The 26,881-nt window shown below is 43.4% G+C and overlaps 1 protein-coding gene across 2 annotated transcripts in view; it reads right to left on the bottom strand.

Annotated features, from left to right (window-relative positions):
• Positions 1 to 26,881, bottom strand: part of LOC124555265 — a 516,239-nt gene that overhangs the window by 14,031 nt on the left and 475,327 nt on the right. For both annotated transcript variants that reach the window (XM_047129133.1, XM_047129134.1), the window contains one exon: positions 14,915 to 15,110. In XM_047129133.1, the coding sequence (XP_046985089.1) occupies positions 14,915 to 15,110 (196 nt within the window). The remainder of the gene's footprint in view (positions 1 to 14,914; positions 15,111 to 26,881) is intronic.

Here is a 26,881-nt window from a genome sequence, read left to right on the forward strand (position 1 = left end):
TGGCTGACACTGACGGCGGCGGTGCACAAATGCTGCGCAGCTAGCGCCATTCGACGGCCAACACCGCGGCTCCTGGTGTGTCCGCTGTGCCGTGCGTGTGATGATTGCTTGTACAGCCCTCTCGCAGTGTCCGGAGCAAGTATGGTGGGTCTGACACACCGGTGTCAATGTGTTCTTTTTTCCATTTCCAGGAGTGTATATCCCGGTCGCCCCCCCCCCCCCCCCAAAAAGAAAAAAAATGGTTCAAATGGCTCTGAGCACTATGGGACTCAACATCTTAGGTCATCAGGCCCCTAGAACTTAGAACTACTTAAACCTAACTAACCTAAGGACATCACACACATCCATGCCCGAGGCAGGATTCGAACCTGCGACCGTAGCGGCCGCGCGTTTCCAGACTGTAGCGCCTAGAACCGCATGCCCACACCGGTCGGCTCGCCCCCCCCCCTCCCCCCTCCATTTACCCCATGTATGGACCGCGCAATGTGTCGGCCGCGGGGGGGGGGGGGGTAGCTCGCGCTCGGGATTCGAGTGGCGGTGTTTAGCCTATGCTCCGCCTTGCTGTGGTCGGTGTTGCGTTTCCGTTGCGTTTCGAGGATTTTCAGAGCTGGATCCCACGCTTGACTAAGTTGAAATCCATTGTCCTTGTTGATGAGGTTCTCATGTATCCAGATTTCGGTAGCCTTCTTGTAAGCACAGTCCGAATAGTGGGACGTGTTTTGAAACGAAGTCCCATTCTTATTGACAGAGCGTAGGGGAACGATGCGGGAGACCCGCACCGCCGTACTAGGCAAGGTCCTGATGGGGGTGGTTTGCCATTGCCTTCCTCCGATCGTAATGGGGATGAATGATGATGATGAAGACGACGCAACAACACCCAGTCATCTCGCGGCAGGTGAAAATCCCTGACCCGGAACCCCGAGCTCGGGAAGCGAGAACGCTACCGCGAGATCACGAGACGTGGAGAAACATATATCTACAGTTATTTAACTTTATCTGTGGTTTGACACGCAAAGATATATATTATACACAATAAACTTTTTCACACATGTGACATTACATAAAGATATGAAAATATTCCTCATTATTTACATACACACTCCTTTGCACCACAGAATTCATTTTTCACTAAACAATCCATAACAAGTTTCTGGAATGTCTTCTCACACATAGACAGAGCCTTAGATAGACATTTTACCAGTTTTACACCTGAGTATCGAGGGCGTCCTTCAAAAACTCGCCGGCTGTATGATACATTTCATAGCAGGTCTTTACTTCTTATGTAATATGAATGCAGAACCGAATTTATTTCTAGTAATGTATTGCTTTATTTATAAAGCTATTGTTCTTTATATGTACGCAGATGGAAGTATCAATATTTTTGGAGGTTAGAAGGCAGTTCTGCGTGAGTCACTCTGCATCTTATTCAGAATGGTCCTAGTGGTTTTATCTGCAATATAAAAATTCTTTTTGTTGTAACTCTCGGGCTTAATACAATCTGTAAGTAGTGCTTGTGTTTTTGCTACAATTTCGAAACGTACTTCTTCACCTGCATACTCTGTATTCATGACATCTGCATTATAGTTGCTGAAAAAAGGGTCTCTGATCGAAACTGTTCGTTTATAAGGAGCATTTCGAAAGACAGATGCTGGACTTGACACCTCGTAAACTTAAGATGTGCTACCGGTACGTCGACGGCACGTTCGTCGTGCGGGGCCATGGTAAAAAACAGTTCAATAATTTCCTGAGACAACTGAACAATCTGCATCCAACATTAAATTTACTATGGAAGTAGAGAAGGATCAACTGCTACCGTTCCTAGGTATACTGATCGTCGTGTTTGGTCGTTGCGGACGTCGCAAGACATCCTGTTCAAGTTCTGTGGTTGATCCTTCCACTCAGTTTTTTACTACAGAGGTCAACCGGCTCTCTGACCGAACACGCTTAGCTACCGTGCCGGCATGAGATAGAGCAAACAGCACCCAGTCCCTGACCGGAGAAACTCTCCGACCCAGCCGGGAATCGAACCCGGGCCCTTAGGTTTAACAGTCTGTCGCGCTGACCACTCAGCTACCGGGGGCGGACCCCAAAAAGAGATGTGATTAATTGTGCTCGTAGCGTAGATGAATATGTGAGCCGCTGCACCCCGATCGCGAGATGCAACACTTGGAACGCGTTCTGAGGAGCATGGACTCTCCACCAGTTGCATAAGAAGTGTCACAAAACCTAACACACGCCGAAGAGATGCGTCAGAAGAAAAAATGTGGGGACGGCCTTTCTGCCATACATCTACATCTACATCCATACTCCTCAAACCACCTGACGGTGTGTGGCGGAGGGTACCTTGAGTACCTCTAACGGTTCTCCCTTCTATTCCAGTCTCGTACTGTTCGTGGAAAGCAAGATTGTCGGTATGCCACTGTGTGGGCTCTAATCTCTCTGATTTTATCCTCATGGTCTCTTCGCGAGATATACGTAGGAGGGAGCAATATACTGCTTGACTCCTCGGTGGAGGTATGTTCTCGAAACTTCAACAAAAGCCCGTACCGAGCTACTCAGCGTCTCTCTTGCAGAGTCTTCCACTGGAGTTTATCTATCATCTCCGTAAGGTTTTCGCGATTACTAAATGATCCTGTAACGAAGCGCGCTGTTCTCCGTTGGATCTCCTCTATCTCTTCTATTAACCCTGGTACGGATCCCAAGCCGGTGAGCAGTATTCAAGCAGTGGGCGAACAAGTGTACTGTCACCTACTTCCTTTGTTTTCGAGCTGCATTTCCTTAGGATTCTTCCAATGAATCTCAGTCTAGCATCTGCTTTACCTATGATTAATTTTATATGGTCATTCCATTTTAAATCACTCCTAATGCCTATTCCCAGATAATTAATGGAATTTACTGCTTCCAGTTCCTGACCTGCTATATTGTAGCTAAATGATAAAGGATCTTTCCTTCTGTGTATTCGCAGCACATTACACTTGTCTACTTTGAGATTCAATTGCCATTCCCTGCACCATGCGTCAATTCGTTGCAGATCCTCCTGTATTTTAATACAATTTTCCATTGTTACAACCTCTCGATATACTACAGCATCATCCGCAAAAAGGCTCAGTGAACTTCCCATGTTATCCACAAGGTCATTTATATACACTGCTGGCCACCGTAAATGCAACACCCTGAAGGAAGCATCCGAATCAAGTGAAATTTACACCATGAGTTTGCAGCGATGAGATATGCAACTGATTAGAATTTCAGCGCAGACGCACATCACGCGCGCCTGTGGCGCCACCTCATAGCGCCATTTAAGGCTTGGCGATTTCGACGAGTGTACGTTCGGCACGTGTGTTTACCTTGTGGTTGTTTCACACGACGATCAGTTATGCCTCGTAGAAAACAGCGAACATCTTTTGATCAAGTATCCGAGTTCGACAGAGGAAGGAGAGTGGCTTACCGAGATTGTGGATTATCATACAGAGAAATCGCTAGTCGTGTTGGACGAAACCAAACAACTGTAATGCGGATATGTGACCGTTGGATGCAGGAGGATACGACGGACCGACGTGGTCGATCGCATTCACCTCGGTGCACCACTGCACGTGCTGATAGGCAAATTGTGCGCATGGCAGTGACGGATCGCTCAGTGACATCCCGAACCATAGCACAGCACATTGCGTCTGTAACGCATCATCCAGTGTCTGCGCGCACCATTCGACGCCGTTTACAGCAGAGTGGTCTGTCCGCAAGACGTCCATTGCTTCGTCTGCCATTGACGCAGAACCACAGACGTCTCCGTCGCCAATGGTGTGATGACAGACGGATGTGGACGGCAGAATGGAATGACGTTGTCTTTACTGACGAGGCACGCTTCTGTCTGCAGCACCACGATGGTCGGATTCGAGTGTGGTAACACCGTGGAGAGAGGATGCTGGACAGCTGCATTATGCACCGCCACACTGGTCTTGCACCGGGTATTATGGTATGGGGCGGTATTGGATATTACTCTCGCACGCCTCTAGTACGCATTGCCGGTACTTTAAATAGCCGGCGCTACATATCCGAGGTACTGGAGCCAGTTGTCCTTCCTTACCTTCAGGGCTCGGCCACAGCCATATTTCAACAGGATAATGCGCGACCACGCGTGGCACGCATTGTCCAAAGGTTCTTCGTCAATAACCAGATTGAATTGCTTCCCTGGCCGGCTCGCTCTCCGGATCTTTCGCCAATAGAAAACATGTGGTCCATGGTTGCTCAACGAGTGACCAAGATTACATCCCCAGCTGCCACACCAGATGATCTTTGGCAACGTGTGGAAGCTGCTTGGGCTGCTGTACCCCAGGAACACATCCAACGTCTCTTTGACTCAATGCCGAGACGTGTGGAAGCGGTGATCTCCAACAATGGCGGCTACTCTGGCTACTGATTCCGGCAGGAACCACATGTCACAGACGTCTGTAAACGTAATCATTTGATACTTGGTCAACATGTTATCTACAAAATAAATTTTGTTGTGCTACCTCTTGTCTTTCTTGGTGTTGCATTTACGGTGGCCAGCAGTGTATATTGTGAATAGCAACGGTCCTACGACACTCCCTGCGGCGCATCTGAAATCACTCTTACTTTGGAAGAGATGCAAAAAATCGCCCATACGCTTCGCAAATACGGCGTAAAAACTATTTACAAACCGCAATGTCGAGAGTACACCGCATAACAAGTAGATGTAGAAAAGTCTACATTGAAACGACAGGTCGATTTATCAATACCACGACCATCGAACATAAACGATATTGTAGATATGACAGGTGGAGACAGCGACCGTGGCGATGCACGCGCTCTGTGGGACTGAACCCTTATTAAGATTCGCCGACACGCAGATTCCCATTGTGGAGAAGAGCTACCATGCCCGTTAGTTCAGGAGGCCTTTGAAATTCTGTGGCACTCTCTTTTCATTTGCATCTATGATCATGCGACGGGAAACCTACTTTACTCTGGGTCAGCTCCACTGACGCATATACACTTCCCATTTGCAGTAATGTGACCACCTTTCAAATGTCTGAAAAATCACGTTTTGCAGCGAGGACAGCACCGAGACGTGCAGAAAGAGATTCAATGAGTTCCTGTAAGATATTGACAGGGATGTGGAGCCGTACTGACTCCAGCACTGTGACCAGCTGCGCTAGATTTCTCGGTTGAGCATCCATGGCACTGTAATTTTTCCTCCTATCTACGTGATTATGTAGATCTCACGTCGTGCGAGCAATCAATCATTCATGATAGGAAATACAGTCATAGCTCAGTCACTCAAAATGATTCTGAAATTTTACTTGTTATAATGAAATCAGGCGATGATTCTTCTTCTCTGCAGGCTCGTGCTTTGCGGCAGTCTGCTAATCTGCACAAATAAAATCCCTCGTAATTTTGGGAGCGTTGTATAATCAGTCGGGAAACCTCAGATCAAGCGGATATTTGGCTTTGATGAAGTTTAACCTTCCGAAGAAGCAATGGAGCTCTTGGATCATTAAGTGCAGGTTCGTATCCAGTCTTTCGGAAGTCCCTTCTGATTAACAACTACGCAATATATCGATAAATATCATTAATTCTCAAATTTCAAATACACACCTATTATTTGAAGGAGCAATCTATATATATTTCCTTTTAATCGTACAGTTCGTATCAGTTATCTTCTGTGATAAATCTCAATAATCAGATTACAGTTCTTCCAAACCAAGCTCAGGCTAATCGGCACGAAGACAATCTCGGAAGCCCTCCTTCTTTTTTTCTTTCTAACAACCACCAGAGAGAGTACTACAAAGAATACTTATGCGCTCATGGCATAGCTATTGTATGAAACTATTTTGCGCATGGATTCTGCGAGTATGAAGATAGAAAATTTGTAAACGTCATTCAAGGGTAGAGTTGGATCAGAATAATTCATAGAATATAAAGAGATATTACAATTGCCCCTCGCAGCGAGCAAAGTTAATGATAATACACTTTGCGAGCTAACAGAAAAAAATTGTTGGGTTGTTTATTCAAAAGAGGAATATTTTGAATTAATAGAATTTTACTATAGAGAGTATGGGTATCATGTTAAGACAGTAAATTATGAGAATACCTAAGCTGTAGCTTTTACATGTACCGGGGTATACCCGCATCCCGAGTACATAACCAGGGAAGATGTAGATTGGTGTAATTACGAAAAAGGTCTACCCATTTGGGAACTGGCCTTCACAGGGAAACCCTGGAAAACCCGGAAGAATAGACCCCAGCTCAGGTATTAAAGAAGGTAGGAAAGCCTAAATCCAGTAATTTTGAAATATATAGAAGCTCTATAGATTAGATCGAAGGAAAAGTGCCTCATAGCCAAAAAAAAATTTTACAATATTGCTCAAAAAAATATTTTCAAAATTCTTCTTTCGGCGATTTCGTTGTGAAGTCGATGGAACAGGAACACTGGGTACGGACACCGGGTAGGCGACGTACAGCGTTTGGTGGACGCGGCACGGAGGACACGCGATGGCTTATGGTACAGGATAGAAGCTTTTAACGTGCCGTAGAAACAGGAAGATGATCTCAGGAACAGATGGTCAGGGACGTGAACATGAAACAGGTTTAAAGTGGAATAAGAAAAAGTTCTGACTGAATAAATCCCTGGAAGAGAGTGGATTAAGGCAATGAAGTCCATATTTCATCGTTGAACTCAAAATCGGAGTGGATTCTTATATTCTTCCATCTGTACTAGACTGGAACATCCATCAGTCCTGACAATCGCGAATTTTTTTATTTTATTTTTTTTTTTTATTTTTATAGTCCTCAATACCAAAGTTGTTTTGCTTTGCAACTGCTGATTGTCCAAAACATTGCCATATAGACCGTGGGCATTTAAATTTTGTTGTAGCTCATATCGAATGTATTCCTCTCAAAAAAAAATTTTAATCTAATCTTCGTTTTGTTATAGTGCAGGTGGAAGTAGAGCACTGAATCTGTCCGAGGTTTGCTTTCAATTACGAAATTAAGGATAAAATTTAAGTTTACACCTGATGAAAAATTTTAAACATAGGTATATGACACTGACTCCACAAAAGGAATAATTTGAAAAATTTTCATTATTCTTATAATTAATTGATTTATAGATTCACTTGCAAATAAATATCATTAATGATGACGTATGTTCATTTAACAAATCATCCAATCGCAGAATCTTCTTCATCCTCTCATGAACATTTATGGAAATATATTTCAACAATTATGTCCATAATATGAAACACACAAACTGCTATTCTTAAAAAGTTAATTAAAATTCTTAAATTAATTCTCCTGGTAAAGAAGGCATAATGAAAAATCTAAAAATTATAATAATTTTCTCTCGCGCAACCAGAGAGTTTCTTCAATTGTTTGCAACAGTGACATTATCGACTGTTGCTTCATTTCACAGTTCATTTGTTATCTTGCGCGAACAGCGCACATCATACACACAGCGTATTTACCTACATATCCCACACTGTTCAAGTTTCACACGCAATTCTCACATAAGTGCCGTGTCTTGAGGAAATGTAGATGCACTTTCATTGTATATCACTGTGGCTTCTGCTCATAGTCCACACTTACAAACACTAGTAATTAACAAATTCTTCTACCTATCTTAAAAATTTTGTGCTAAACTATCACAGGAGTAATCTCACTGTCTCTTAACCTATCACAGGAGTAATCTCACTGTCTCTTAACCTATCACAGGAGTAATCTCACTGTCTCTTAACCTACCACAAGAGTCTCTTAACCTACCACAAGAGTAATCTCACTGTCTCTTAACCTCTAGACAACATAAACTTCTTGATATTTATATACACATTCGACTCATAGTCAAATTCCACACTAAATTCTGCTCCATATTTGGTATCACAGATCTACGATCCTTCACTAAATTTCTTAATATCATTATGCGGGAATAATCCCTTTATCCTTCTCGATTCGGGATATGCCAACAAGTATGATCCAGGATTTGGTATATTTACAATAACATATGGTCCGGTATAAATAAGATTCCATTTCTTTATGTTCTTCATCAGTTTCGAGGAATGGATGTGTCGCCTCAATAAAACCTTTTCTCCAAGATGAAACGTCTGAATCCGGTGAATCCGTTTATCATATGTCAATTTCCGTTGTATTGCCTTTTTAGTTAAATTGACAAGTGCGAGTCGAATCTTTTCTTCCCATTTTAAATTCTGGTCTTCATACTTTTCGTCCGTTGCCTCCAGGTTTAGGAACGACTAAGAGCGGAGAACAATATGGACTAGTTGATGGCTCAATCAAGTTCCATTCTAACATTCTATTTATCTCCCTTTGAACAGATTGTTTTAAACGCCAGGGGATCGGATAGTGCGTGTAACAGTAAGTCTGATGTGGCTTCACTTGTAGGTGACAAATATACCCTTTAATAATTCCTGATTTCTCATCAAAAATCTCTTCATATGCCTCTAACAAACAATGAAGCTGCTGCCTTTGTCCTCTGGGAAGCTGATTTGATTCACTAGCTTTTATCATTGTTGTTTGGTTAAAGTCCTCCTGTTGCATCAAATCCTTTGAAAGCTCCTTCCAACGACCGTTTGTAGTGTCAATTAATTGCATTATGGCACCGCGACAATATTTCTCGTGCACCGTTTCCTTTCTATTTAAATCCAGTGCTATCTCTTCTCCATTTAATCTAAATTTAACTATTCCTTCCAAAAAATCTATCTGACAATCGTACTCCTGCATACTCCCAATACCAAGAATACAGTCCACTAATAACTTCTCCACTACAAGGAACGTGCATTTTATTGCTACATTTCCCATTTTCACCTCTAATTGTTTTTGTATTTTGACATTGGGAGAGCGTGCTCCAACAGCTCCGATGATTTTGCAGTTCTGTACTGGCAAAATTGGTACCTTCTTCTTCCTAATAATTCTCCGAAAAAGAGCGCCTGAGATGACATTGGCGGAAGCGGCGGTGTCTAATATCACATTCGTTGGAACTTCCTCTATTTCAACAAATACTTCCGATACCGGAACACTCGATCTGTCATTATGACAAGTTATTAAATCCTTTGTTAACTCTTCAGTCAACAGCTCACCATCATTATATCTTAACAATTGTAATTTTACTGTTTCGCCCCTAACAGATCCCCTGACCGCTCCTCTGGGGCACGATGCGGTCATGTTTAGTTTGACTGATTATTGGTCCGATTGATATTTATCTCTTCAGCTACTTCAGTGATTATCGGTTGTTGTGGTGAATTCGGTCTATATTGTCTTGCTTGATTTGTGTAATTATTGTTGTTGTTCTGCTGGTGTTGGTAGAACTGTCCTGTGTTGCCATACATTGGATCATATCGATTAAAATTCCTACTGTTCCTAAAATAGCCCCTCGCTGCACCATTACTAAAGTTTTCATTATGGTAATAATTATTGTTTGCATTTTGTCCATTTCTAAGTCTCCTCGGAGAGTGTAGTTGGTTATGATTATTGTTACTGCTACCATTACTGCCATTCCCACTCGAGTTGCAGCTCGGATTCGCTTCTATTGCTCTTCTTTGATATGACATTTCTCTTGCCCTTTTATTGTCCTCCTCAATTATATCAATACGATCAAGCGTAGTCATAAATGAGTCTATATCCTTATCATTTGTATATAACAGCTGATTCCTTATACTGGTGGGTAGTCTGGACTTGAGTAGTCTAAGTATATCCGGCAAAGGAATCGGTACATCCCAATACAAAGATTTATTAATGTATTTCTCAAAATATCTCTTTAGAGATCCTCTAGAAAACGAGAAAGGCTCAGGATATAATACTTCCTGCCTAAGTCTTTCTTGTATTCCAGCAGACCAATATTTTGCTAGAAAAGCCTGCTCAAATTCTTTGTAACATTTACAAGAAGATGTTTGTTCGGATGCCCACAATGCTCCTGTTCCTTGTATATATCCAGATACAAAACTAATCTTTTGCCATTCTGTCCAAGATCGTGGAAAGAGGCCATTGAAACTTCGAATAAAGACTACAGGATGAACATTCTTTTTGTCAGGGTTAAAGATTTGAAATTGTCTCTGTTTAATCATCTTCTCCTCAACGCTACTACGATTCCAAAAATCATCCTGTTCGTACTTTTCCCTGTGGCTATCCGTTATATCGAATCTTACTTGTGACGTTCCAGTCCTGTCACGGTCGCCACTGTAATTTTTCCTCCTATCTACGTGATTATGTAGATCTCACGTCGTGCGAGCAATCAATCATTCATGATAGGAAATACAGTCATAGCTCAGTCACTCAAAATGATTCTGAAATTTTACTTGTTATAATGAAATCAGGCGATGATTCTTCTTCTCTGCAGGCTCGTGCTTTGCGGCAGTCTGCTAATCTGCACAAATAAAATCCCTCGTAATTTTGGGAGCGTTGTATAATCAGTCGGGAAACCTCAGATCAAGCGGATATTTGGCTTTGATGAAGTTTAACCTTCCGAAGAAGCAATGGAGCTCTTGGATCATTAAGTGCAGGTTCGTATCCAGTCTTTCGGAAGTCCCTTCTGATTAACAACTACGCAATATATCGATAAATATCATTAATTCTCAAATTTCAAATACACACCTATTATTTGAAGGAGCAATCTATATATATTTCCTTTTAATCGTACAGTTCGTATCAGTTATCTTCTGTGATAAATCTCAATAATCAGATTACAGTTCTTCCAAACCAAGCTCAGGCTAATCGGCACGAAGACAATCTCGGAAGCCCTCCTTCTTTTTTTCTTTCTAACAACCACCAGAGAGAGTACTACAAAGAATACTTATGCGCTCATGGCATAGCTATTGTATGAAACTATTTTGCGCATGGATTCTGCGAGTATGAAGATAGAAAATTTGTAAACGTCATTCAAGGGTAGAGTTGGATCAGAATAATTCATAGAATATAAAGAGATATTACAGCACGAACAGCCCTATAGAGGTGGTCCCACAGATTCTCGAGTGGATTGAAATCCGGGTAGTTTGGTGGACACGTACGTACGCTTCCAGCTATCAACATCGTCAAGGGGTCTTTCTGTTTTTCAACTGATAAACATGAGCGATGTTTAAGATAAAGTACGGCATAGCATACATTAGCCATGGCCTTTCCTCTTCTTAATACATTGACATGTCTGCATTGTTCAGTTTCTGGGTAAGAGTTTGTAATAGCTATTTGAGATGGAAGAGTATGAAACACTTCGGTCATACTGCATTTGTAGATCTTACACGCCTGTACTGACACCAGTGTTTCAGTAGCATCTTTAAAATCAAAGAATACATTAGAATTACATGGAATGGGTTCATAGCTTTAGCTGACTGAACAATCTAGTGAAAATCTTGCGGAACAAAGACATTGCTTACCATTCTTCGGTCCTCTAAATTAGCCGCGTCCGACCATCCTGATTTAGGTTTTCCATGATTTCTTTAAATCGCTCCAGGCAATTGCCGGGATGGTTCCTTTGAAAGGGCACAGCCTATTTCTTTGCCCATCGTTGAATCATTCCGAGAGTGTGCTCCAAAAAGCTGTGCCCACACGCCAAAAGCTTGTGTACTGCAGTGCTGTGTGAGAGACTATGTTGACGACCAACAGCCGCATTCATTTAAGAATGAACTCGCAAACAGCGATGGTAGTCCGTCACAAATTTTAACTTATTCTGAAATATTCGACAGATGGTGGGGAACCATATTCACAGTTTGCGAGTTCACTGTTAAAACCGTGTTACCTCGTCAAACCATCACAGGTTAAATAGAGGAGTTCTCGAACGTACGGTAGTAAGGACCCCAGAGGGAAGTACTGATTATTACAAAGACAATGTGTCATCTAGTAATGAATGCTTGAAACGTTTTATCCTTGACCTGACACTTGGAACGAATCTAGAGACATGCAGCGGACTACGAGAACACAATATTGCTGAAAACGCATTTTGTGAAACCATGGCACTTAGAACGCTTGACATTTTCGCTCTTCAAATGCCAGCCGAAGATCCCGACATCAGAGCCAATAGGCAATACGCCAAAAAACGGTTCAAATGGCTCTGAGCACTATGGGACTTAACTTCTGAGGTCATCAGTCCCCTAGAACGCTGAACTACTTAAACCTAACTAACCTAAGGACATCACACACATCCATGCCCGAGGCAGGATTCGAACCTGCGACCATAGCGGTCGCGCGTTTCCAGACTGTAGCGCTTAGAACCGTTCGGTCACACCGGCCGGCGCAATATGCCAAAAGTGAATATAAAGCTTCAATAATTTTGCGTTGAACAATGCACTGATGACCTAGAACATTATGACCGCCTGCTGAATAGCTCGTTTGTCCGTCTTTGGAACGAAATAAATCTCTGATTCTGCGTATTAGGGATCCGACAGTTTGTTGGTAGGTTTGTGGAGCCATGTGCCATTAGATGTCTACGCACAGGTCACGTAATTCGTGTAAATAAAGGGCTGCTGATTGGCGTACTCGGTGATAGTGGCCGATCGCGACCCACATGGGTTCCATCAGGCGAATTTGGTCGCCGAGATACCAACGTGACTTTACTACAATGCCCCTCAAACCACTGTAGCACGGTTCTGGCACCGAGACACAGACAACAATAATGCTGAAATCTGACATCGTCGTCGGGCAAGACATTAAGCATGAAGGCATGCAAGTGATTTGCAGCTGTCAGCGTGTCTTAGATTATTGTCACAGATCCCATTCAAGCGCAGAAGAATGTCTCCCATAGCACAGCACTGCACTCACCAGCCTGCTTCTGTGGCGTGCTGCGTATTTCGAGCCGCCGTTCACTTCGATGACGGCGTTTGTGGAGACGACCATCGATCTAGTGTAGCAAAAATGTGATTCACCTGAAAAGCCGACAGGTTTCCATTGATCAACGGTCGAATCCCGATGGTCCCTCGCCCATTGCAGTCGTAACTGACGAAGTGTTTGGGACAACATGCGAACACGGAGGAGTGGTTTGATGCGGATCTCCATGTTAAACAATGTGCAATGAACGGTGTGCTCCGAAACACTTTTGCACGAACCAGCATTGTGCTCTTTCGGCAGAGATGCCACAGATCACCATCTATCCTACACTGCTGGCCATTAAAATTGCAACACCACGAAGATGACGTGCTACAGACGCGAAATTTAACCGACAGGAAGAAGATGCTGTGATATGCAAATGATTAGCTTTTCAAAGCATTCACACAAGGTTGGCGCCGATGGCGACACCTACAACGTGCTGATATGAGGAAAGTTTCCAGCCGATTTCTCATACACAAACAGCAGTTGACTGGCGTTGCCTGGTGAAACTTTGTTGTGATGCCTCGTGTAAGGAGAAGAAATGCGTACCATCACGTTTCCGACTTTGATAAAGGTCGCTTTGTAGCCTAACGCGATTGCGGTTAATCGTATTGCGACATTGCTGCTCGCGTTGGCCGACATCCAATGACTGTTAGTAGAATATGGAATCGGTGGGTTTAGGAAGATAATATGGAACGCCGTGCTGGATCCCAACGGCCTCGTATCACTAGCAGTCGAGATGACAGGCATCTTATCTGCATGGCTGTAACGGATCGTGCAGCCACGTCTCGATCCCTGAGTCAACAGGTGGGGACGTTTGCAAGACAAAAACCGTCTGCACGAACAGTTCGACGACGTTTGCAGCAGCATGGACTATCAGCTCGGAGACCATGGCTGCCGTTACCCTTGACGCTGCATCACAGACAGATGCGCCTGCGATGGTGTACTCAAAGATGAACCTGGGTGCACGAATGGCAAAACGTCATTTTTTCGGATGAATCCAGGTTCTGTTTACTGCATCATGATGGTCGCATCCATGTTTGGCGACATCGCGGTGAACACACATTGGAAGCGTGTATTCGTCATCGCCATACTGGCGTATCACCTGGCGTGATGGTATGGGGTGCCATTGGTTACACGTCTCTGTCACCTCGTGTTCGCATTGACGGCGCTTTGAACAGTGGACGTTACATTTCAGATGTATTACGACCCGTGACTCTACCCTTCATTCGATCCCTGCGAAATCCTAAATTTCAGCAGGATAATGCACGACCACATGTTGCAGGTCCTGTATGGGCCTATCTGGATACAGAAAATGTTCGACTGCTGTCCTGGCCAACACATTCTCCAGATCTCTCACCAATTGAAAACGGCTGGTCAATGGTGGTCGAGCAACTGGCTCGTCACAATACGCCAGTCACTACTCTTGGTGAACTGTGGTATCGTACTGAAACTGCATGGGTAGCTGTACCTGCACACGCCATCCAGGCTCTGTTTGAGTCAATGCCCAGGCGTATCAATGCCGTTATTACGGCCAGAGGTGGTTGTTCTGGGTACTGATTTCTCAGGATCTATGCACCCAAACTGCGTGAAACGTAATCGCATGTCAGTTCTAGTATAATATATTTGTCCAATGAATACCCGTTTATCATCTGCATTTCTTCTTGGTGTAGCAATTTTAATGGCCAGTAGTGTACTTTACAGAGCATACAAGCCTCCAAACCACATGTTCTGTGAAGAGCCGTGGCATCCAACCATTTAGCGCCTAGTAGTAGTTTCACTGTCCTTCTACCTCTCTTCGTAGATGCTTCGCCACTTTCGAGATACTCGTTCACAGGCTCTGCGTAACAGTGATTTGCTCTTTGTCAAAGTCGCTTATCTCAATGGATTCTCCCATTTGCACACCGTATCTTCGCTAGGATGATCCACAGTCCGTGACTGCTCCTGTTACGTACCTTTGTTACCGTGTCACGTGCCTGCAAAGCCACCAGGCGGCACCAACGTCGTGGTCATAATGTTTTGACTTACCAGTGTACTTTGAACAGCAGCTTACAGTGTTGCAGGACGTCGCTTTTCTTTTTTAGGGCAGTTTACGTACCAGGGGTAGTGGTAGCCGTCTGAGTACCCGCAGTGGTGCCCCTGGCGACAGCAGTAGTCCCAGGCGCCCGCGTCGCCGCCCTCCAGCTCGCAGGACCAGAAGCCGCCCACCACGTTCAGGCTGCAGAACGTCCCACGCCGGCACGGCTGCCCCGACACCGTGAACCGACTCCACGTGTCCGAGCCGCCCGCGTGCGCTGAAAATGTATCAGTTGCGTGGACGAGGGCTTCTGTGAAGTAATGCCTCCGAATTTATGAGAAAACTCTTAAAGCTTTTTAAATAAAAAAAGACATTAACATCTTTATTCTTTATGTTTGTATACTTATTTCTCAACATAGTCACCCTGGCAACGAACAAACGTGTCCCAACGAGAGACCAGCCGGCCGAAGTGGCCGTGCGGTTAAAGGCGCTGCAGTCTGGAACCGCAAGACCGCTACGGTCGCAGGTTCGAATCCTGCCTCGGGCATGGATGTTTGTGATGTCCTTAGGTTAGTTAGGTTTAACTAGTTCTAAGTTCTAGGGGACTAATGACCTCAGCAGTTGAGACCCATAGTGCTCAGAGCCATTTTAACCAACGAGAGACCAGTTTGTTGATGCTGTCCCTGTAGAATGTTTGTCTTTGTTGACGGAGCCACAACCTCACCTCTGCTTGCACTACTTCATCACCGTCAAAGCGAAGTCCTCGAAGCTGATGTTTCAGTTTTAGAAACAGATGACAACGGGATGGGGCCAAGTCGGGGCTGTATGGATGATGGTCGGTGACAGTGAACCCAGTGCGTCGGATTGATGTAGATATCGCTGAGGTCTAAGGCGCCTTGCCACGGTTCGCGCGGCTACCTACGTCAGAGGTTCGAATCCTTCCTTCACTCTGGAAGCGCGCGACAGCTACGGTCGCAGGTTCGAATCCTGCCGCCGGCATGTATGTGTGTGATGTCCTTAGGTTAGTTAGGTTTAAGTAGTTCAAAGTTTTAGGGGACTGATGACCTCAGATGTTAAGTCCCATAGTGCACAGAGCCATTTGAACTGTTAGAATCGTCCTTGGAGTATGGGTTTGTGTGTTGTCCTTAGTGTCAGTTAGTTTAAGTTAGATTAAGTAGTGTGTAAGCCTAGGGACCGATGACCTCCGCAGTTTGCTCTCATAGGAACTTACCAAACATTTCCAAAAAGATATCGCTGCGCTCGTGCGTGGATTGGGTTGTTTGGGGAAGGAGACCAGACAGCGAGGTCATCGGTCTCATCGGATTAGGGAATGATGGGGAAGAAAGTCGGCCGTGCCCTTTCAAAGGAACCATCCCGGCATTTGCCTGGAGCGATTTAGGGAAATCGCGCAAAACCTAAATCAGGATGGCCGGGCTCGTGCGTGGTCTAGGATTTCGACGCTGAAGGAGAGAGTGCTCCATGTGCGGACTAACTCTTCTGTGGTTAAAAACTAGATTACAGCACGATGTTCCTTAAGCACCGACAACTGCTATGTGATGAAAAGTATTCGTACACCTGGCTGAAAATGACTTACAAGTACGTGGCGCCCTCCATCGGTAGTGCTGAATTCATTATCGTGTTGGCCTACCCTTAGCTTTGATGACAGCTTCCACTCTCGCAAGCATACGTTCAATCAGGAGCTGGAAGGTTTCTTGGGGAATGGCAGCCCGTTTTTCACGAAATGCTGCACTGAGGAGAGGTATCGATGTCGGTCGGTGCGGCCTGGCAAGAAGTCGGCGTTCCGAAACATCCCAAGGGTGTTCTGTAGGATTCAGGTCAGGATCCTGTGCAGGCCAGTCCATTACAGGGATGTTATAGTCGTGTAACCACTCCGCCACAGGCCGTGCATTATGAACACGTGCTCGATCGTGTAGAAAGATGCAATCGCCATCCCCGAATTGCTCTTAAACAGTTGGAAGCAAGAAGGTGCTTAAAACATCAATGTAGGCCTTTGCTGTGATAGTGCCACGCAAAACAACAAATGGTGCAAGCCCTCTCCATGAAAAACGGGACCATATCATAACACCACCGCCTCCGCACTACACACGCTGGCAGATGACGTTCACCGGGATTTCGCCATACCCACGCCCTGCCATAGGATCGCCACAATGTGTACCGTGATTCGTTACTACACACAACTTTTTTCCACTGTTCAATCGTCTAATGTTTACACTCCTTACTCCAAGCAAGGCGCCGTTAGGCATTTACCGGCGTGATGTGTGGCGTATGAGCAGTCGCTCGGCGATGAAATCCAAGTTTTCTCTCCTCCCGCCTAACTGTCATAGTACGTGCAGTGGATCCTGATGCAGTTTGAGATTCCTGTATAATGGTCTGGATAGATGCCTACATATTACACATTACGACACTCTTCAACTGTCGGCGGTCTCTGTTAGTCAACAGACGAGGTCGGCCTGTACGCTTTGTGCTGTACGTGTCCTTTCACGTTTCCACTTCACTATCACATCGGAAACAGTGGACCTATGGATGTTTAGGAGAGTGGAAATCTCGCGTGCACACGTATGACGCAAGTCACACCCAATAACCTGGCCACATTCGAAGTCCGTGAGTTCCGCGGAGCGCCCCATTCTGCTCTCTCACGATGTCTAATGACTACTGAGGTCGCTGATATGAAGTACATGGCAGTGGGTGGCAGCACAAAGCACCTAATATGAAAAACCTATGTTTTTGGTGGTGTACGGATACTTTTGATCACCTAATGTACTTAAGTACACACTGCCATGTTGCTCGCTACAATTTGGAGTCCTCTAGCGGCAGAGGGTTACAAACTGCGTCAGCGAAGCGGGAAAGTCGACCGAGTAATACGCGTGACATGTAATACCTCAACCTATATTGAGAACAGAATAAAATATTCGGACAATGTACCTTTCAGCACGTATAATGCATTTGGGTTTCGAACATAGTGCAAAATGAAACAACAAGTTTACTATTAACTGTCAGTAAGTCACGGTAAAGCCTAACCAACGATGTTCGCATTAGAGCGAACATAATGCTGTGAACGACCCCTTAAACATAAAGTAAACAAATGACATTGATTTGAGCTTAAAGAGAGAATATGACACCGTTAAATTAAACATAGATGGTACCCCTGTAGTTTGTGTAACAAACATAGAATTTACAAGAATGAATATTGATTCGCACTTCAAGTGGTGTGAATGTACAAAGACACTTGCAGATAGAATGTCATCACCATGTTATCCCCTTAGACTTCTATTATCAGCGTCTGACAGGCGGTGTCTTAGGTATATACTTTTCATACGTACATTCCGTCCTTAGTGATGGAATTCTTTTCTGGGGCACAAATGCGCAAAATAGGAACACGGTTTTCACATTACACAAAAAGGCCATACGAATATCAACCTAAAATAGTAATAGATCTCACTGTAAGGTTTTGTTCAAAACGTTGACGATTTAACTACACCATGAGAGTACATTTACCAATCAGTTATGCACGTTAAAAATAATATTCATAACTATTGCACAAACAACTCTGTTCATGACTGGGGAGGACGATACAGATAGCATTTACATTTACCGATAAAGAATGAAAATAAAACTCAAATCAATGTTTTATACCGAGGAGAAAACTACACAATAAATCTTCCAAGGAGATTAAAGACATTATTAAAACAAACATATTTAAGCCGGTCGTTAAACAGTTCCTCGTAAGCAATATATATTCGACACAGTGAAAGATTACTTAGATAACACAGAGTAGTATTTAGTTGTAATAGTAATAATAATGTTATGTTAATAATATTTCAAATTATATCAGGCGATGCTAAGGCAATCAGATTAGCAAATGAGAAACTAAAAGTAATAGATGAGTTTTGCTATTTGGGCAGTAAAATGACTGGTGATGACCTAATTGGAGAGGATATAAAATGTAGACTGGCAATGGTAAATAAAGCGTCTTTGAAAAAGCGAAATTTGTTGAGGGGAAACTCTACCCTAAAACTTCAATTTTTTTCAAAAAACTGTTAATAGCTGTTTCACATCTTTGGAGTGTTTACCCTTAGATACTAAAAAACATTTAGCTATAGTCGAATTACAAGTACGTCCTAGAAACATTTGAAACATGGACTGCATGAGGCACATCGACAGCTGTTGAAGTGATCAAGACAGTACCTGTCCATCAAAGACTTGCATCTGATGCGTTACTGTCAAGATGCACCGATGACTGACACAAAATGCAAATGGAAATTCTCGCAGTGTCATTTGGTCCAAGTTTACCAAAGAAAAAAAGATAAAAGGAAAAAAAAACAGATACTTCTGGGTTTTATAAAAGGTGTTCAGCATGGGCTGTTTGAAGAAAGCAGGAGTCCCACTCTCCTGTATCATCCTCCCAGAAAAAAAGATCTACTTATCTAGACATCAACGATGGATTAAGCAGACCACAAGATGCTGACTGGAGAAGGAGAAATTCTATAAAAAGGCTATCTTGGTCTTGAAACTACACGTAGAAAAGCCTTACAAGAACAGGAAGGGAAAACGTATAGTGCGGATGAATTTTATCCTTAATATTGAGCAATCTCAACTAAATTTTTGCAGGAGGTAGTTTTGAGGTATTTGCATGTTTCTATGCATTAATATTATCGAAAAAGTAGTTTTTCTATTTTATAATCACATTTATATACCGATAATTAACGAAAATATAAGTTTGAAACTTGAAACAAATACTGAGAATAAACTAATAAAAAATCAAATGGCTCTGAGCACTATGGGACTTAACTTCTGAGGTCATCAGTCCCCTATAGCTTAGAATTACTTAAACCTAACTAACCTAAGGACATCACACACATCCATATCCGAGGCAGGATTCGAACCTGCGACCGTAGCGGTCACGCGGTTCCAAACTGAAGCGCCTAGAACCGCACGGCCACACCGGCCGGCTATAAACTAATAACATTTCTCGTAAATTAATGCACAGAACTATTGAACATTCCCGTGAATGCGCCTAAAAAATCTGGAATGTGAAAACTGAGGTCTGCGTACCAAAAGCTGGTTTTCGAAAGTACTACTAAAATCATATTAAAAATTCAAAACTCCAAAACCGATGAAGATCTGCACGTCAACGCTTGGGTGTTGCTACATCTTTATGTGACAGACATTATTTTAAAACCGGCCGGCTATAAACTAATAACATTTCTCGTAAATTAATGCACAGAACTATTGAACATCCCTGTGAATGCGCCTAAAAAATCTGGAATTAGAAAACTGAGGTCAGCGTACCAAAAGCTGGTTTTCGAAAGTGCTACTAAAATCATATTAAAAATTCAAAACTCCAAAACCGATGAAGATCTGCACGTCAACGTTTGGGTGTTGCTACATCTTTATGTGACAGACGTTATTTTAAAATTTGGTTGGAATAGGAAAACAGCACAAAAATTAAATTTTTAGGTGGAATCTCCCCTTAACATCCAATACAGATTTAAGTTTTAGGAATTCTTTTCAGAAGGTATTTGTCTGGAGTGTAGCCTTGTATGGAATTGAAACGTGGACTATAAACAGATCAGATAGGAAGGGAATAGATACCTATTTCTGAACTCAATATTTCACTCTCTATAGAAGCACGTTAATTCAGTTTTTCAGGCAAGCATATGGAATCTTGAGATACAAAAAATGAAAACTAAAACCATAGGTACGGTCCGGATGTCTGATGATGGTATGTATATTATTATATTCTGAAATAATTTGTGAATAGTGTGTGTCGTTTGTGCAGTGACTCAGATTATACTGTCCGTCTTAATTGCTTTAATTTTTTCTAAAACGACCGGTTTCGATTCTTTATGAACCATCCTCAGGTCTGTAGATAAAAAGAACATAGGCCCCCTACCTAACAAACACATTCTCTACGATATTTTAGTGTTTTATTTCCCGATATTTGCGTAACTTCTGTCAATGCCTACATGACACAAATTTTGCAAAAATTGATATATTGTCTTCGGAGAAAAGGCATTCTTCTTCTCATTGGACGCATTAAGAACATTCTCAGTAAAGACATGGCACACGGAGGGATAGTACGCTGGATCAAATTTGGTAGGGTACATGCCTGCGCGCCTGTAATATCGGCTATCACATACTCACGAATTCCCACTTGTTCTGGTGCCCAACAGCATGACACCTCTATCCACTGTCTACGTAACTGGGACAGGGCGTACTGCATATTCTGGACAATTTTATCTTTTGGGTACATATGCTGGGTAGCCTGTAAAGCGCAGAGAGCCGAAGCAGATGAGGAATTTCATCCATGATCACGTCTCATCTGATCTCCTGTTCTCAAAATCACATACCCCATCTGTCCAAAACGTTTAAAGACTGAATTAACAAAAAACTGAGAAAAGTTAAGATGGTGGTTTTAATACGTCAAGTGTTTTACATGGTCTCCCCCCACTTGAGTACAAAGCGCAGAACATTCATACAACCATGTCAAACTATAAGGAAAGTCCTTCTTTACGATGTCGTTCAATTCGCGTGTCACATTGGCTTGAATGTCGGTTGCGTCGTCAATTTTATGCATTTTGACAATATGTGGTAGCTTTGTATTGATAAAAACACGTCTTATAACTTGTGACGATTTTTTCCAGCCGAGAATCGTTCGCGTTTTGCATTTCAGTATGGCAGCGGCAGGCGTCCACGCGTCATTGTTTTCCTTCCGCAATCAAGGTGTGCAGGACAAACTTTACACACGTTTTTCTCGTCTTCTAAACATTCCGGAAAATGTCTTGAACATTTCATTTAGAGATGTTGCTCGATTGCGATTTGTGAGTCAACGACGTTGACACTCGATGCCACCAAGCGAGGTGGCACAGTGGTTAGCACACTGGACTCGCATTCGGAAGGACGACGGTTCAAAACCACGTCCGGCTCACCTGATTTAGGTGTTCTGTGATTTCCCCAAACCGCTTCAGACAAACGCCGGGATGGCTCCTTTGAAAGGGCTCGACCGACTTCCTTCTCCACCCTAAGCTGGCAGAAGTAAAGCTGTGAGTACCGGGCGTGAGTCGTGCTTCGGTAGCTCAGATGGTAGAGCACTTGCCCGTGTTAGGCAAAGGTCCCGAGTTCGAGTCTCGGTCGGGCACACAGTTTTAATCTGCCAGGAAGTTTCATATCAGCGCACATTCCGCTGCAGAGTGAAAATCTCATTCTGGACCTTTACTGAGATTGGGAAAAAATTCGAGAACCACTTGTAAAACAACTATTGAAACGTCGATGTCTGTTATGTCTGCGACTTCAGCTCAGGAGAAGTCTAGTCTCTCGAACGCCAGATTATCAACTTCTGACAGACGTAGACAAAGTCGTCGCTAGAGCTGTTCAAAAAATGTTCAAATGTGTGTGAAATCTTATGGGACTTAACTGCTAAGGTCATCAGTCCCTAAGCTTACACACTACTTAACCTAATTGTCCTAATGACAAACACACACGCCCATGCCCGAGGGAGGACTCGAACCTCCGCCGGAACCAGCCGCACAATTGTTGTTTACAGTTCTCAGTTCAAGCTAAACACTGCAGTTACTGCACTGACGTCGTCTTTACACCACGAATAAAATCAGTCTCGGAACTCTATGGACGGACGATGCAAATGCCAGCATGAAATGCAAAGTGCACATGTTTATGTAAACGCAACACTTTTTCAGGAATTTACCGCTGTTGTCAGGTGCTTAGTGATCTATACTCCCATAAATTAAACGTCTCCATCTGTTTTGTTTTGCATTTTTGCAGTAGTCTCTGATATACCAACATAATGTCAAGTTTTGTGTTCTAGTGGTAAAGTACGAGTCTGGAGACTGTACGGTTGCAGGATCGAACTCCAGTCAGACATCGGAATTTTTCAGTCTTCCTTTATATGCACCTTCATCTCTCAATGATGTGAAAAAATGCCTGGAACGACACGTGATTCGGATTCCACGTTAAACTGTAGGTCCCTTTCGCTGATAGGATTACTCGGGTAGGTTAAGGAGCTGCAAGTCGCCGAAAGGCGACCAATTGAAAGAACTTGCAAACATGAAGCTGAACATCACTCTCGAGTGACTGTTAGCCAATAATGCCATACGAATCTACTTCTACTATTTCCTGTACACCACTTTTAGTGGTCTGCTAGTGCCATCAGTACGGAACTTCCAGAGGTATTAATATTATTGCTCGGACTAATCAACAAGGTGCGGCACATTGCTCTGTAACATGGTCATGTTAAGTAACGATGCCATGCAAATGAAGCAGGGTACTGGATGTGTGTAGCGAACTCGTGTGAGTCGGACTCGCTCCCCATTCACTTTTCTCGCGCCGCGGCTTCACTCGGCTGTCAGTTACTCACTCGCCTTCATAAGGGCGAGCATACGCCAAGTGACTCAACAGGTGCGCTATCATACGGACGTCTAAAGCCCGTTTTACACGAGCGACTTTCATGTCGAAATCGACTGCTCGAAGTGCGTGTCCCTTTCGTGCCTGCATGTAAATCAGCAGCCAATCACGATGTGTGTGTGTCCATGACGTCATTGATCTACGGTTTGTGTGGAGCGTGGAGTTCTAAATTTCCGAGAATGCTGCACACTGCGCAGGCGCAGAAACAGAGGACTATGGCGGCGTCTGCTAACATCGGAAGTTAACCTTTTATGTCCGAGCTCACTCCTATTAAAGATATGGACTTCATGCTTTCGTGTCTTCTTCACCTTTACTGTGTTGTTTGCTTTGTTTTCGTGATATATTGAAAAGTTTTATAAGATCCGGTTTCTTTTCTGCTCGTGTTCTCCTACAATACAGACGAAGTATATGGAAGGAAAAAGGTATTTACGTGTTCGAGAGAAAACCATACACAATGCATAAATAAGAACGTAAAAGTCGTAGGGAGATGGAAGTATTGGTGCAATTTTGATATCAAATTGATATGAAAATTTAATTGCGTAGGCTTCCGCGGCAAGAGTTAGTCGACATAAAAGTTTTCTGGGTATGGTATCGCGTCATATTGTATAAAACTACTGCTGGAGATCAGTAGACCAAGAAGTAGGCCACTTCAACCATGGCCGAAACGTTGGTTTTCTCCAGCAGTATTTTTATACAATATGACGCGGTATGATACCCAGAAAACTTTCATGTCGATTGATATGCAAATTAATTAAAGTGATAAAGTAACTACCTCCCCCAAACACGCCCACCCCCACTCCCTGTTTTCGTTAGCCTGCACCTGCGTCCCAACCCTCTACCCCCCGCCACTCCCCTTCCCACACCTATCCTATTGGTGGAAATTTAGAATTCTGATGGGAATTACCAATTTTGGATGGGAATTTCTTTGTCCTAGGGCTGTGATTACGTCCCACCCCACCCCATATCCGGGAATTGCGAGAAATTAAAATTGGCGGTGCCCTTTCTGGGACTCAAACCCTGGTCATTCTGCATGGAAAGCCTAAATGCAGCCCTCAACACATGGGCACTTCTAGATGCAGTTGAGAAAGGTTAGGTTAGTGTACTTTATTTATTCTGGTTGGGAAACTGAAGAAAAGATTGGTCCTAATTACGTAATTAATCATACAGATCGGTCTGAATTAAACAACTATCTGCATAGCGCTGGATAAGGACTGCCTAAAATCGCAATACAACTCAATAACTGACAATGTCATAGAACTGGTGTTACACTGATGCGATAAAATTTCACAGAAACTAGTGGCAGGTGCACTCAAACTCCACCCTTCACATACAAGCTGGCAGGAAAAGGCCTGGGGTGTAAGATATTATCTTTATTTTATTTTTTATTTTTTTCGTGATAAATATATTCAACTGCGTGCACTACACGCCGGAAGCGGCTACGAGGGTAGCGGAGTACGTGTGGAGTGCACATGTGGGTTTTTTAGGTTAGAGAATTCCCTCCCTAGGCCCGACAAGACGCCACCTGAGACGCGGCAAGGTAGGAGTAGGCAAAATGCAACAGGGAATAACAATATTAATGTGCTAATAGTAAACTGCAGGAGCGTCTATAGAAAGGGCCCAGAACTGCTCTCATTAATAAACGGTCACAATGCCCATATAGTACTAGGGACAGAAAGTTGGCTGAAACCAGACGCAAACAGTAATGAAATTCTAAACTCAGATTGGAATGTATACCGCAGAGACAGGCTGGACAGTGAAGGGGGAGGCGTGTTTATAGCGATAAGAAGTGCAATAGTATCGAAGGAAATTGACTGAGATCCGAAATGTGAAATAATTTGGGTGAAGGTCACGGTTAAAGCAGGCTCAGACATGGTAATTGGATGTCTCTGTAGGTTCCCTGGTTCAGCAGCTGTTGTGGTTGAGCACCTGAAGGACAATTTGGAAAACATTTCGAGTAGATTTCCCCACCATGTTACAGTTCTGGGTGGAGATTTTAATTTGCCGGATATAGACTGAGAGACTCAAACGTTCATAACGGGTGGCAGGGACAAAGAATCCAGTGAAATGACATATTAGACCTTCTGGTGACAAACAGACCAGAACTACTTGAAACAGTTAACGCAGAACAGGGAATCAGCGATCATAAAGCGGTTAGTGCATCGATGATTTCAGACGTAAATAGAAATATTAAAAAAGGTATGAAGATTTTTCTGTTTAGCAAAAGTGACAAAAAGCAGATTACATAGTACCTGACGGCTCAACACAAAAGTTTTGTCTCAAGCACAGATAGTGTTGAGGATCAGTGGACAAAGTTCAAAACCATCGTACAATATGCGTTAGATGAGTATGTGCCAAGCAAGATCGTAAGAGATGGAAAAGAGCCACCGTGGTACAACAACCGAGTTAGAAAACTGCTGCGGAAGCAAAGGGAACTTCACAGCAAACATAAACATAGCCAAAGCCTTGCAGACAAACAAAAATTACGCGAAGCGAAATGTAGTGAGGAGGGCTATGCGAGAGGCGTTCGATGAATTCGAAAGTAAAGTTCTATGTACTGAGTTGGCAGAAAATCCTAAGAAATTTTGGTCTTATGTCAAAGCGGTAGGTCCAGACAGTCTATGACCAAAATGATACTGAAACAGAGGATGACAGACTAAAGGCCGAAATACTAAATGTCTTTTTCCAAAGCTGTTTCACAGAGGAGGACTGCACTGTAGTTCCTTCTCTAGATTGTCGCACAGATGACAAAATGGTAGCTATCGCAATAGACGACAGAGGGATAGAGAAACAATTAAAATCGCTCAAAAGAGGAAAGGCCGCTGGACCTGATGGGATACCAGTTCGATTTTACATAGAGTACGCGAAGGAACTTGCCCCCCTTCTTGCAGCGGTGTACCGTAGGTCTCTAGAAGAGCGTAGCGTTCCAAAGGATTGGAAAAGGGCACAGGTCATCCCCGTTTTCAAGAAGGGACGTCGAACAGATGTGCAGAACTATAGACCTATATCTCTAACGTCGATCGGTTGTAGAATTTTGGAACACGTATTATGTTCGAGTATAATGACTTTTCTTGAGACTAGAAATCTACTCTGTAGGAATCAGCATGGGTTTCGAAAAAGACGGTCGTGTGAAACCCAGCTCGCGCTATTCGTCCACGAGACTCAGAGGACCATAGACACGGGTTCACAGGTAAATGCCGTGTTTCTTGACTTCCGCAAGGCGTTCGATACAGTTCTCCACAGTCGTTTAATGAACAAAGTAAGAGCATATGGACTATCAGATCGATTGTGTGATTGGAGTGAAGAGTTCCTAGATAACAGAATGCAGCATGTCATTCTCAATGGAGAGAAGTCTTCCGAAGTAAGAGTGATTTCAGATGTGCCGCAGGGGAGTGTCATAGGACCGTTGCAATTCACAATATACATAAATGACCTTGTGGATGAGATCGGAAGTTCACTGAGGCTTTTTGCTGATGATGCTGTGGTGTATCGAGAGGTTGTAACAATGGAAAATTGTACTGAAATGGAGGAGGATCTGCAGCGAATTGACGCATGGTGCGGGGAATGGCAGTTGAATCTCAATGTAGACGAGTGTAATGTGCTGCGAATACA

This window comes from Schistocerca americana, chromosome X (genome assembly GCF_021461395.2).
Source record: "Schistocerca americana isolate TAMUIC-IGC-003095 chromosome X, iqSchAmer2.1, whole genome shotgun sequence".
Classification (NCBI taxonomy): Eukaryota; Metazoa; Arthropoda; class Insecta; order Orthoptera; family Acrididae; genus Schistocerca; species Schistocerca americana.